The following is a 12,500-nucleotide window of genomic DNA, read 5'->3' on the forward strand; positions in this document are numbered from 1 at the left end:
AAAGAGGAGCAAAAAATGAGAAACAGAGAATGAGAAATTGAGAGCAACAGGCAGAAAGGGAGAGAGAAAGAGAGGTGTGTGTGTGTGTGTGTGTGTGTGTGTGTGTGTGTGTGTGTGTGTGTGTGTGTGTGTGTGTGTGTGTGTGTGTGTGTGTGTGTGAAGCCCGAAGAAACAGAAAGAGGGTGTGAGAGACAGGAAGAAAAAGAGGGGTGAAAGATGGCCATATAAATCCCCATTAATCCAACAATAGGGAGGGATTTTGGCGGGATGGTGGTAGGGGGGGGGGGATTATTCACTTTACTTCAGACAGATAATAGAGAGAGGTGTGGTGTGGTGTGGGGGCGGCCGGGTAGGCCATTAACGTCTCGACATCAGAGGCTGTGAAAGTGTAGTGTGTGTGTATTATATCACCCCCGTGTCTGATCCCCCACACTGACATCACCACACAGTGTATAAATCCCCCACATGATTGCATAATTACTGCATCATGCAGCATCATTTGCATGATGCAAATGCTGCCAGTTATGAGACCATCCGGCCGTCGCGTACCGTATAGCGACGTGTTGTACCTGAGTGTCGCCACCTCTCCTGGCCCTCCTGAAGGATTTTCTCCCGCTACCGGTCTCCTGCGACCGGATGGAAGATGCCCTAGCACCCTTACGACCGGATGCAAGATGCCCCCAGCCCCTTACGGCCGGATGCAAGATGCCCCCAGCCCCTTACGGCCGGATGGAAGATGCCCCAGCACTCGACGGCCAGATGGAAGATGCCCCAGCACCCTACGGCCGGATGCAAGATGCCCCCAGCCCCTTACGGCCGGATGGAAGATGCCCCAGCACTCGACGGCCAGTTGGAAGATGCCCCAGCACCCGACGGCCAGATGGAAGATGCCCCAGCACCCGACGGCCAGATGGAAGATGCCCCAGCACCCGACGGCCAGATGGAAGATGCCCCAGCACCCTACGGCCGGATGCAAGATGCCCCCAAGCACCCTACGGCCGGATGCAAGATGCCCCCAGCACCCTACGGCCGGATGGAAGATGCCCCAGCACCCGACGGCCAGATGGAAGATGCCCCAGCACCCTACGGCCGGATGGAAGATGCCCCAGCACCCGACGGCCAGATGGAAGATGCCCCAGCACCCGACGGCCAGATGGAAGATGCCCCAGCACCCGACGGCCAGATGGAAGATGCCCCAGCACCCTACGGCCGGATGCAAGATGCCCCCAGCACCCTACGGCCGGATGCAAGATGCCCCCAGCACCCTACGGCCGGATGGAAGATGCCCCAGCACCCTACGGCCGGATGCAAGATGCCCCCAGCACCCTACGGCCGGATGCAAGATGCCCCCAGCACCCTACGGCCGGATGCAAGATGCCCCCAGCACCCTACGGCCGGATGCAAGATGCCCCCAGCACCCTACGGCCGGATGCAAGATGCCCCCAGCACCCTACGGCCGGATGCAAGATGCCCCCAGCACCCGACGGCCAGATGGAAGATGCCCCCAGCACCCTACGGCTGGATGCAAGAAGCCCCCAGTTTCTTGTAACGAAGTCAACTTCAGGTATCGTCAAGATTATCAAAGTTGTTTACCGTCGCGGGAATATGCCAAACTGACAGGTAATATACCAAACTGACAGGCAATATACCAAACTGACAGGTAATATACCAAACTGACAGGGAATATACCAAACTGACAGGCAATATACCAAACTGACAGGTAATATACCAAACTGACAGGTAATATACCAAACTGACAGGTAATATACCAAACTGACAGGCAATATACCAAACTGACAGGCAATATACCAAACTGACAGACAATATACCAAACTGACAGACAATATACCAAACTGACAGGCAATATACCAAACTGACAGGTAATATACCAAACTGACAGGCAATATACCAAACTGACAGGTAATATACCAAACTGACAGGTAATATACCAAACTGACAGGTAATATACCAAACTGACAGGTAATATACCAAACTGACAGGCAATATACCAAACTGACAGGCAATATACCAAACTGACAGACAATATACCAAACTGACAGACAATATACCAAACTGACAGGCAATATACCAAACTGACAGGTAATATACCAAACTGACAGGCAATATACCAAACTGACAGGTAATATACCAAACTGACAGGCAATATACCAAACTGACAGGCAATATACCAAACTGGCAGGTAATATACCAAACTGACAGGCAATATACCAAACTGACAGACAATATACCAAACTGACAGGCAATATACCAAACTGACAGGCAATATACCAAACTGACAGACAATATACCAAACTGACAGACAATATACCAAACTGACAGACAATATACCAAACTGACAGACAATATACCAAACTGACAGACAATATACCAAACTGACAGGCAATATACCAAACTAACAGGCAATATACCAAACTGACAGGCAATATACCAAACTGACAGGTAATATACCAAACTGACAGGCAATATACCAAACTGACAGGCAATATACCAAACTGACAGGCAATATACCAAACTGACAGGCAATATACCAAACTGACAGGTAATATACCAAACTGACAGGCAATATACCAAACTGACAGGCAATATACCAAACTGACAGGCAATATACCAAACTGACAGACAATATACCAAACTGACAGGCAATATACCAAACTGACAGGCAATATACCAAACTGACAGGTAATATACCAAACTGACAGGTAATATACCAAACTGACAGGCAATATACCAAACTGACAGGCAATATACCAAACTGACAGGGAAAATCTTGTGTGAGTGGCTCTTCAGGCAGTTAATAAATCTTCAACTGTAGTGTACTCACAGAACAATACAGCGATGCTTATATTGTATTTCTTCTGAAATATTATATATATATTTGTGGTAGTAATCACCTTGTGGTACAACTGGGGGGGAGATTATATTAATACCCAGAATGATACAATAATTAATATGCAGAGTATTATGTTAATGTCCAGAATTTATCAAATAAAATTGAAAAGCAAATTGAAACACATTTCACAATCAATATATGAACTGAGGTTTGCGACAATGAATAATGTATAATGATATAATCTTAGGAGGAATAGAAATTGAGTTAAATACATATAAAAATTACTATACTGACGGTTCATATATATATATATATATATATATATATATATATATATATATATATATATATATATATATATATATATATAAATATAAATATATATATATATATATATATATATATATATATATATATATATATATATATATATATTCCATGGGGGCTCTATCAATAATTAAGTTCTAGGAAGGAAGGGAAGGAATTGTCAAGGGAAAGTGCCAAGCCATTACGACTATATAGCAATGGGAAGGGATCAGGATAAGGATTTGGGATGGGACGGGGGGTAAGGAATGGTGCCCAACCACTTGGACTGTCGGGGGATTGAACGCCGACCTGCATGAATCAAGACCGTCGCAAACTCTAGGAGCTCAGCTAACCACCTTTCGTGTCCACTGATTACATGGTGAATGTCAGGAGAGCCAACCACCCTTTTAATAGGAGCAAAGGGTTGAACTCCAACCGGACTATGATGGTGACATGTGCCTCACCAGTCACCCTGCAGAGTCGGGATTGGCTAACCCTTAGCGTCTGGCCTCCAAAATTGTACAGATAAAAAGACATTTCCTTTATAGATCTTACTAATACAATGTCACCCTCAGCTTGACACGAAATATCACTTATACTGATGGTGCAGCGTCACCCGTAAGCTTACACTGTGGCTTACATTGAGAGTGAGAACAATTTGGGTGATGGGTAGTGACGGGAAACAGACGGAAGTGAGTGAAAGATTGACACGTGAGTAAGGTCAAGGGATAACAAGAGGTCAGAGGGATGGGTAGCAACCAGACATTTCTAGTGAATAATAGAATAATCGAGAGACAGGTAGAGACAGACAGAGACAGAGGGAGAGAGACATAGAGAGAGACTGAGAGACAGAGACCAGCAGGAAAACAGTGACATGATACTGGCCAGAATCAGTATTTCATTTATTGACAGTGGCAGAAATAGCAGAAACTATTTTGTTATGGTGATCGGGAGGGAAGAATGTTTTGTGGCGAGGGAAAGATGATAAAGAGAGGGAGAATGAAAGACAGAACAGAGAATACCAACAGTATGTAAAATTAGATATAATGAAAAGAGGAATAAGAGAGAAGTAGAAGGAGAGTCAAAGTAAAGGGAGAACGTAGTAGAGAAGAAGGGAGAAGGAAGGGTAGAGTGATAAAAAGAGGGAGAGGAAAGGGAAGGCGGACAAAGAGAAAGGGAAGAAAGAGGAAGCAAGACAAAGGAGATGGAATAAGTAGAAGGGAAGGAAGCAACAGAGGAACCATTTAACAATAAGATTAATGTTAGGGTCCAAAAAATGTGTGTGTGTGTGTGTGTGTGTGTGTGTGTGTGTGTGTGTGTGTGTGTGTGTGTGTGTGTGTGTGTGTGTGTGGGTGCTCCTCGTGTGGGTGTCGTTCTCAAATTGCCTCTTGAGCTTGCCTGGTGACTCTGGTATATACGTTTCCAGTTCAGTCTAGTGCCTCCCTATTGTCCTCTGTTCCTAGTACTCTGTACTTGGTCCATGCTTCTCTGACCTTCTCCTGTGCTTCTCCGCACTGCCTATTGAGCCAGGTGTTAACTCTGCTTGTTCTTCTCCGCCGTCTTGAATGGGTCGTGCCGTTGTATCTCTAGATTTCTTAGTAATAATCCTCCACCATCTCATTTGCTGTCTCCCCATCAAGGTCTCTTCCCATTGGACTTTACTCAGGTGTGTCTTGGTCTATTAAACGCCTACAGCTTCATCGTCTAAATGCAGATATCTCAACTCCAAGGGGCATCTCATTCTCTTTCTTAATCTTGTGCTTCAAGATACAGTACAAGATTCAAGAAGGTGATAGAGAGCAAATCCACAAGTGATTTCTGTGTGAGGTGATAGAGACCTTCCTGGTCTGTATCAATTTGGGTAAACAGCAAGTCTCGTGTTGCTGATGGGTCCTCTTCCCTTATTCTTGTTGTTTCATGAAGAGTTTGCTGTTTCTACTAGTTTTGCTCTCCATGTCTCACCACCCCCGCGGGATGTCCCTATTTATCCAGTCTATTTATCGGTGAATGAAATCACCATGTATGAGAATCCTGGCTCTTGCCCCTTTCCCCCTCCCCCTACCCTCTTGGCACTGTGGCTGCTCTTTCTATTACCTTTAGGCAAGCCTCGTGGCATTTATCATTTCCCCAAGGCCTTCTATTGTTTATTGGGGGGTTGTAAATCACTATTACAACTGTCTTCATGTCTCTTAAATGTTATCCTTAAATGTTGTTATCCTTAGTAAGTACTTTTGCTGATAGGTTTCCTTTCTTAATTTTACTTCCTCAAAGCTCCAGAATAGTTGTGCAAATAGGGCTGTACCACCTCCTTACCTGTTCATCTTATATGTTTTTATTACATGATATCCTCATGGGAAGATTGCATTGCCTGCAACACTTTTCAGTTTCGTTTCCAAAATTGTAGTAATGTGTGGTTGCTCTTTAGTCACCCTTTTTGGAAATTCCTTCCTTTATCTTTAATGCCATCTTCATTTTTAAACATAACTTTAATACAAATCATCTCTACTGGTTTGTTATGTTATAGAATGCCACTGATTTTTTCCTCAGACTTGTACATTTCACAACCTTCTATCTTTTTACAGTATCTATTACGGTTGCTTTAATGATCTGCTTTCCCTCTGATCCTTGAGCTACTCAGCAAATGTTTGTATAGTCTTCTTCCCAACTTATGTCACATTCTCAGATGTTTGTATTCTCACTTCTATTGTCCTTATTGCCTGCTCTGCTGCCTTGCCTCCATCTTCCACTGGTTTTATCCTATGCTGAAGCCGAAGTACATTTCCATCTGTTTTGTGGTCTATTTCCCTCAATTCCTTTACTTCCTTCAAGGTAACTTAACTTCTCCGAGTTCATCACTCATGCCAGAGTTTGTTTCTAGGTGCTCGTTGACCTTCTCCAGGCCCTCTAGCTTCTCTCTTTCGTGAATTGGCCTTCCTAGTTAAGTGACCTCTACTGGTAGCCCTCCTTTCGCTTCCTTTGCTTTCCCTCCTCTTATTAATGGCTCTATATTTTCTTTCAAATGTCTTATGGCACTGAAACTTGTTATCTACTCCTCTGTCATTTGGTCCTCTAGTGATTGTAACGTAAGCCATGTCGTCATGTCCTTTGACCACTACTTATCACTCCATCTTTGTCCCTAGGATCTCCCTATTCCCTATCCTTCCTTTGGCTTTGCTTTATCTAGCAGTTTTTCTTCTCTCAGTTGATCCTTGAGTTATCAGTATACTGTAACATCTAACGCCCCGGTACAACAGGCCAGCCAGCTGGCACTAATTCACACACCCCCAAACTATTACCCTCAACCACTGACACAAAGTATTGAACAGCTGCCTGGCTGTTCTGCTGTTCTGTTCCCACCTCCAGTGTCTTCTAAGACGATGGTTGGTGGTGATTATTTTGTCAACCATTGTTTCCTCTCTTAACACTGAACTCCTCTTCTTCTTCTTCTTCTACTTCTTCTTCTTCTTCTTCTACTTCTTCTTCTTCTTCTTCTACTTCTTCTTCTTCTTCTCATTTACCTTTATTACTCAAGTTTAATTATTTATTAAGTTTTCGGTGAAAAGGCACATTAAGGTAACGAATTGGGGGAAATGTTAAGGGTGAGGACGCTGGCGATGGAAGGAGTGATTGACAAGGTTCGGTGCCTGGCAGGTAAAGTGGCATCTGGTGGGGGAATATGGCAGCATAGACATGGGGGAATGGGTGGGTGATGGGGGATAGGTGTAAGGGTCCCATTGCCTTAAGACACTCGCAATTTAACTGACATTTACCTTTCCTTTTTATCAATTATTTCTTCCCACGTCACATATCACTTGTTTCCTCGCTTGCTCACACGTGGCACTCTTTAATACAACGGTGCTGATTGTTTGTGTTCACTATGGCACCCTTGTCCTGTGGTGTGACGTAAACAACCGCTCTCTCTCTCTCTCTCTCTCTCTCTCTCTCTCTCTCTCTCTCTCTCCCTCTCCCTCTCCCTCTCTCTCTCTCTCTCTCTCTCTCTCTCTCTCTCTCTCTCCCTCTCCCTCTCTCTCTCTCTCTCTCTCCCTCTCCCTCTCTCTCTCTCTCTCTCTCCCTCTCCCTCTCTCTCTCTCTCTCTCTCTCTCTCTCTCTCTCTCTCTCTCTCTCTCTCTCTCCCTCTCCCTCTCTCTCTCCCTCTCTCTCTCCCTCTCTCTCTCTCTCTCTCTCTCTCTCCTCTCTCTCTCTCTCTCTCTCTCTCTCTCTCTCTCTCTCTCTCTCTCCCTCTCTCTCTCTCTCTCTCTCTCTCTCTCTCTCTCTCTCTCTCTCCTCTCCCTCTCTCTCTCTCTCTCTCTCTCTCTCTCTCTCTCTCTCTCTCTCTCTCCCTCTCCCTCTCTCTCTCTCTCTCTCTCTCTCTCTCTCCCTCTCCCTCTCCCTCTCTCTCCCTCTCCCTCTCCGCCAACAATACTCCTCGTTGCCAGACTGTTCTGGCGCTTCTCGCGTCAGTCAATTCTCTAATTGGCTCGTCAAGTGAAGTGCGTAATAGTGAGATATACGCTCTTTCCCACCCTATCCAGCCAGCCCATCGTTACCCCTCAGCCTCTCCTACCAACGATCCTCGGCCCCCTCCAGCCCACAACAGATTCCCCCTTCCCCTCTTCCCCCTCCCCCCACCTTTCCTCCCCACCACCCCATTAGCAAACAACAAAGTGACCCCCCCCCCCCCGCTTCACAACAAATTAAAAAATAGGAAGACATGGGTAAACAAATTCAGTTCATCTCTACTCATTCAGACGGACCCAAACAATATTTTGAAAATATGAAATTAATTACAATACTTACTCAAAGAACTTATTGTTCTAAAAAAACGATTGTAGTAATATGTATGGAGGTGCGGCTGTATATAGTTAGAAACACAGTGTTTCCACTTTACCGTCCCAAATACTTACTAATGAAACATTGGAACTCCCGAAAAGTAATTAGTTGCTCTGCTTAGGGAAATGGTAGATATAGAGTACTTAAGTGTCTTCCACGTTAGTTTATAGTATATGAAAATGGTATACACAGGTATGTATATATAGCATAAGTAAAATTAGATATGCCTTAATGCATTTGCTTGCACCTGGCAAGCCTCTTCCCTATATTTAGTTTCATTAAATTTCACCTACTCGAATTTAATTCTTGTAGGCATTTGTGGACTATTGTTTCAACTTGTCCAGGTTATTTTGTAGTTTCTTGATGTCTTCCTCTCTCATAATAATCATAAAAATGTTGGCATCATTATCAAGCATTGTGATGAATGAGTCAAATTCCCACTGGAAGATTCTTTACGTATTTCAGAAATATGATAGGTCCGAGTACTGGCCCATGTGGAACCCCACAGGTAACATCCTCTAGTCTCAGATCTCTCCCTTCACAGTGACTCCATGTTTTATGTTGCTTAGGTACTCCATTATCCACTGCAGTACATTTCCTGTCACTCCTCTGGTTAGCATTGTAAATGTGTGGCCACGTTTGTGGTAGAAAATAATAATAAAAAAAAACTCCTGCCTTCTTCTCCAGCTTGTGCACTAGTGCCTAATGGGGTTCTGTCTCAAAACTCTTCTGACAGTCCGAAAATATGCAGTCTGTTCAACCTTTTCTATCTTATTTGATACCTGTCGCTCGGTCGTAGAATTCTTCTCGCGATCTTCTCATCACCTTACATGGTATACAAGATAGGGACACTACCTAGTGTCATTCCCTCCAAAAGTCTCCCTTCTTATAAGGTAGGATTACACTATCTTCCAACTTTCTGTCTCCTATTTTCAGTGACTTATGTAAGCACCATTAAAATAGATAAACAGGGTTTTTGCTCTCTCTTTTACGATCTATGCTCTGATTTTTGTGGCCAAAGAACTTTTGTCAAGTCCAGTTCCAGCAGATGCAGTGTTACCTCAACATTTGTAGTCTCAAATTTCTCCAGTGATGCTTAATATAACACCATGTCCTTCAGTTCAGGAAGTACCCCTTGCTTTATTGTGAAAACCTGGAATCACTTGATGAGTTTCCTCACACACCTCCCTGTCATTCTTTGTGAATATGTCCTCCCATGTTCTCAATATCATCAACTGTTCCTTTGCTGATGTTTTCCTCCAGGTGTGGCTGTAAATTAGTGTTGGTTATGTCTTCACTCTTTCCAGTTTGTCGTTTGTAAACGGCCTGTTTCTTGTTTCATATTGAGGTATTCATCCCTGGCGCTTTGGTGCCCTTCTCTGCTCCCGTGTTCTGTTATTCATCTAATTTTTCCATACCCTTTGGTTTGTTTTTTAACATTGTTTAAACAATGAGTTCCTCCTTTACATTTCATTGTTCTCTTTTTTGGAGCGGGACAAACTTGTCTACTGACCCTTGCCTCTTCTGGGTGATGAAGGCTTTTCTTTTTTTCTGTTTTCACATTGGTGGGTACAAGAGCAGAAGACTTCTGCCCTCTGTTAGCAGGTCGAGATCTTACCGTGATCTATAGCTCATGGTAAGCCTTAACCTGTTTTGCCAAGACGTGTCAAAGGAGGATACAGAGCAGGCGAAGAAAATTCATTGAAGCAAAATGAGCATCTTAAGGCATCCAGAAAGCAGCACAGGCAGTGAAAAAGACCTTGAAAGGTCAGGCATCAGAGAGTTAACAACCAGGTACCCATTTTTTACTGCTGGATGGACAGGGGGGTAACAGTTAAGGGTTGGTGTCCAGTCAATCCTTCTTTTCTGGAAGTTGATTCTAATCAGGAGGAACACTCCTTCTCCTCCTCCTTTTCCTTCACTGTGTTTCCTGTCTGTGCTCGTCTATTTGTGCCTGCGGGGTTGAGTTTTATCTCTTGGACCCCCGCCTTCCCGGCTGCCAGTTGTCTAATGCAACGAATCTCGAGCTATTTTTTTCTATTAACTTTGCTTTTTAAATTATGAATAAAGTTGGCTTCTACAACCTGTTCCTATTGCTCATTGTAGTTCCCTGCTACTCTTACATTAGCAACTATTATATTATAACATATTTATGACTCATCTGTTTCTCAATCTTATTTATGACTCATCTGTTTCTCAATCTTCCAACTATATCAATCTGATCAATTGATATTCACTATGAACATCTATTTGTCAATTCCCCAAAGAATTTTATGCTTCTTTTGCCTTCTCTTTTCTTTTCTTCTGATATTCGGTTCATCTCTTTCACTTTTTCTTCATTCTCCATCGCTCATAATTCTGGGACGAGCCTCGTTGCAAACCTCAGAATCTTTTCATATTTCTTCGTGTGATTTTTGAGAGAGGCTGCAGGATGGGCCGACCTACTCTAGGGCCGGTCTCTGGCACCTCCTTATTTAGATAAACTATATGTAATGTAGTATTTTCATTGTTAAATTGAATGTTATTTTAGGTTCATGAACGATGTTCTGATTTTTGCCGTTGTAAAGTATGCTGTTGATGTTATCCTTGGAATATGTGCATAGCCGAAACTTGCTACAATGTGGTGGTGCTTGAATGAAGGTGAAGGAAGGGCCCAATATATGTGTAATTGTATTAGAAAGCAAATTTTCAGACGTAACCTACATCCTTTCTCAAGATGTTGTATACATATGGTATATAGCACCTTAGGAAAGGGTGTAAGTCACATTAAAAAAAAATTGAATACATATATTTTTTTTCTTCACCCTCAGAATTGTACATTTCTAGTCTTCAGCTGGAAATATAATGTGAGTGGTACACAAGATGGCGACCTCGCTTGGCACTGTGCTACTATGTAAATCGTCACACAAAGGGCACACAATGGCCTTCGTCCAATAACATTGTCCATGGCAATTAGTGCTTCACACAGACATCCCCCATGCAAGGTCTATTCTCATTAATACAATTACTAGGATCATTCACTCACGCTTGAGTACTGGAGAGTGGTGTGAGGGCTGAGTGCACTGCCATATACCACACCAGTAACTGTGCATAGCCAAGCTCTCACAGTCTGGCTGTGTTGTCTGTCTGTCTGTGTCTCAGTATGGTTGTATGCCGGCCTGGCCGAGACTCTCTTTGATTGTGTGTGTGTGGAGCTGATTGTGTCTGGCTGTGTCTGCGTGTGTGTCGATCCGCCTGTGTCCGGATTTTGAATGTGTGTACTCACCAAATTGTGCTTGCGGGGGTTGAGCTCTGGCTCTTTGGTCCCGCCTCTCAACTGTCAATCAACTGGTGTACAGGTTCCTGAGCCTACTGGGCTCTATCATATCTACATTTGAAACTGTGTATGGAGTCAGCCTCCACCACATCACTGCCTAATGCATTCCATTTATTAACTACTCTGACACTGAAAAAGTTATTTCTAACGTCCCTGTGGCCTGTCTACCTCTATGTCTGTATGTGTGTCGAGCGGTTATTGTATCCAAGTGTGTGAGTGTTTGTCTGCCTCAATCTCATCTTTATTCCTCCCTCTCTCTCTCTCTCTCTCTCTCTCTCTCTCTCTCTCTCTCTCTCTCTCTCTCTCTCTCTCTCTCTCTCTCTCTCTCTCTCTCTCTCTCTCTCTCTGCACTCACCTCAGCTCTGTGGCCCCTCAGGTTGTAGTTGGTCCTGGATGGCAGGTCTGAGGGCTTCTTGGAGTGGGAAGTAGTGTAGGTGACGCCGACGATGCCCCGGGCGTTGCCGGTGGCCAGCCAGCCCTCCTGGTAGTAGTGGACCCGGTTCAGCTTCCAGCCCTCGTCCTGCCCAGAGACACACACGTGTTAGTCCGCTCTCCTCCACACTCACACACACACAAATATTATTCAGGTGGGATATCCTACTGTTTTCAATTGGAATGAAAATTGTGTTTGATGGTGATGGGTACAGTGGATGGTGATGGGTCCAGTGGATGGTGATGGGTCCAGTGGATGGTGATGGGTACAGTGGATGGTGATGGGTACAGTGGATGGTGATGGGTCTAGTGGATGGTGATGGGTACAGTGGATGGTGATGGGTACAGTGGATGGTGATGGGTACAGTGGATGGTGATGGGTACAGTGGATGGTGATGGGTACAGTGGATGGTGATGGAACTACTAGTATAGTGACAGACATTAAGGGCGTAACAGGTGAAAATACAGGAGATAAGGAGAGTTCAGGTTTGTGTATTCACCTAGTTGTGCTTGCGGGGGTTGGGCTCTGCTTCTTCAGCCCGACACTGAACTATCAGTCAACTGTTACTAACTACTAACTAAATTTTTTTCTCAAAGTTCTCTTTAATTGTAGATTTTTGTTTTCATAACGACTACTACAAAGTTGTTCTTAAAGTGTTTCAGGTCCTTGCGTACCTTTAACGCCGGACCATTTCTCTTTTATCACAAAACCCAAGTTGCAGAGAGTCCCGAAATATGCCCCAACACAGGTGCCAGTGGTGAGAG

The 12,500-nt window shown here is 44.1% G+C and overlaps 1 protein-coding gene across 1 annotated transcript in view; it reads right to left on the bottom strand.

Annotated features, from left to right (window-relative positions):
* Positions 1-12,500, bottom strand: part of Tusp (WD40 superfamily protein Tusp) — a 162,142-nt gene that overhangs the window by 78,340 nt on the left and 71,302 nt on the right. Inside the window, 1 exon segment of the mRNA XM_045749248.2 lies at positions 11,659-11,823. Coding sequence (XP_045605204.2) covers positions 11,659-11,823 — 165 coding nt within the window.

Source organism: Procambarus clarkii, chromosome 27 (genome assembly GCF_040958095.1).
Source record: "Procambarus clarkii isolate CNS0578487 chromosome 27, FALCON_Pclarkii_2.0, whole genome shotgun sequence".
Classification (NCBI taxonomy): domain Eukaryota; kingdom Metazoa; phylum Arthropoda; class Malacostraca; order Decapoda; family Cambaridae; genus Procambarus; species Procambarus clarkii.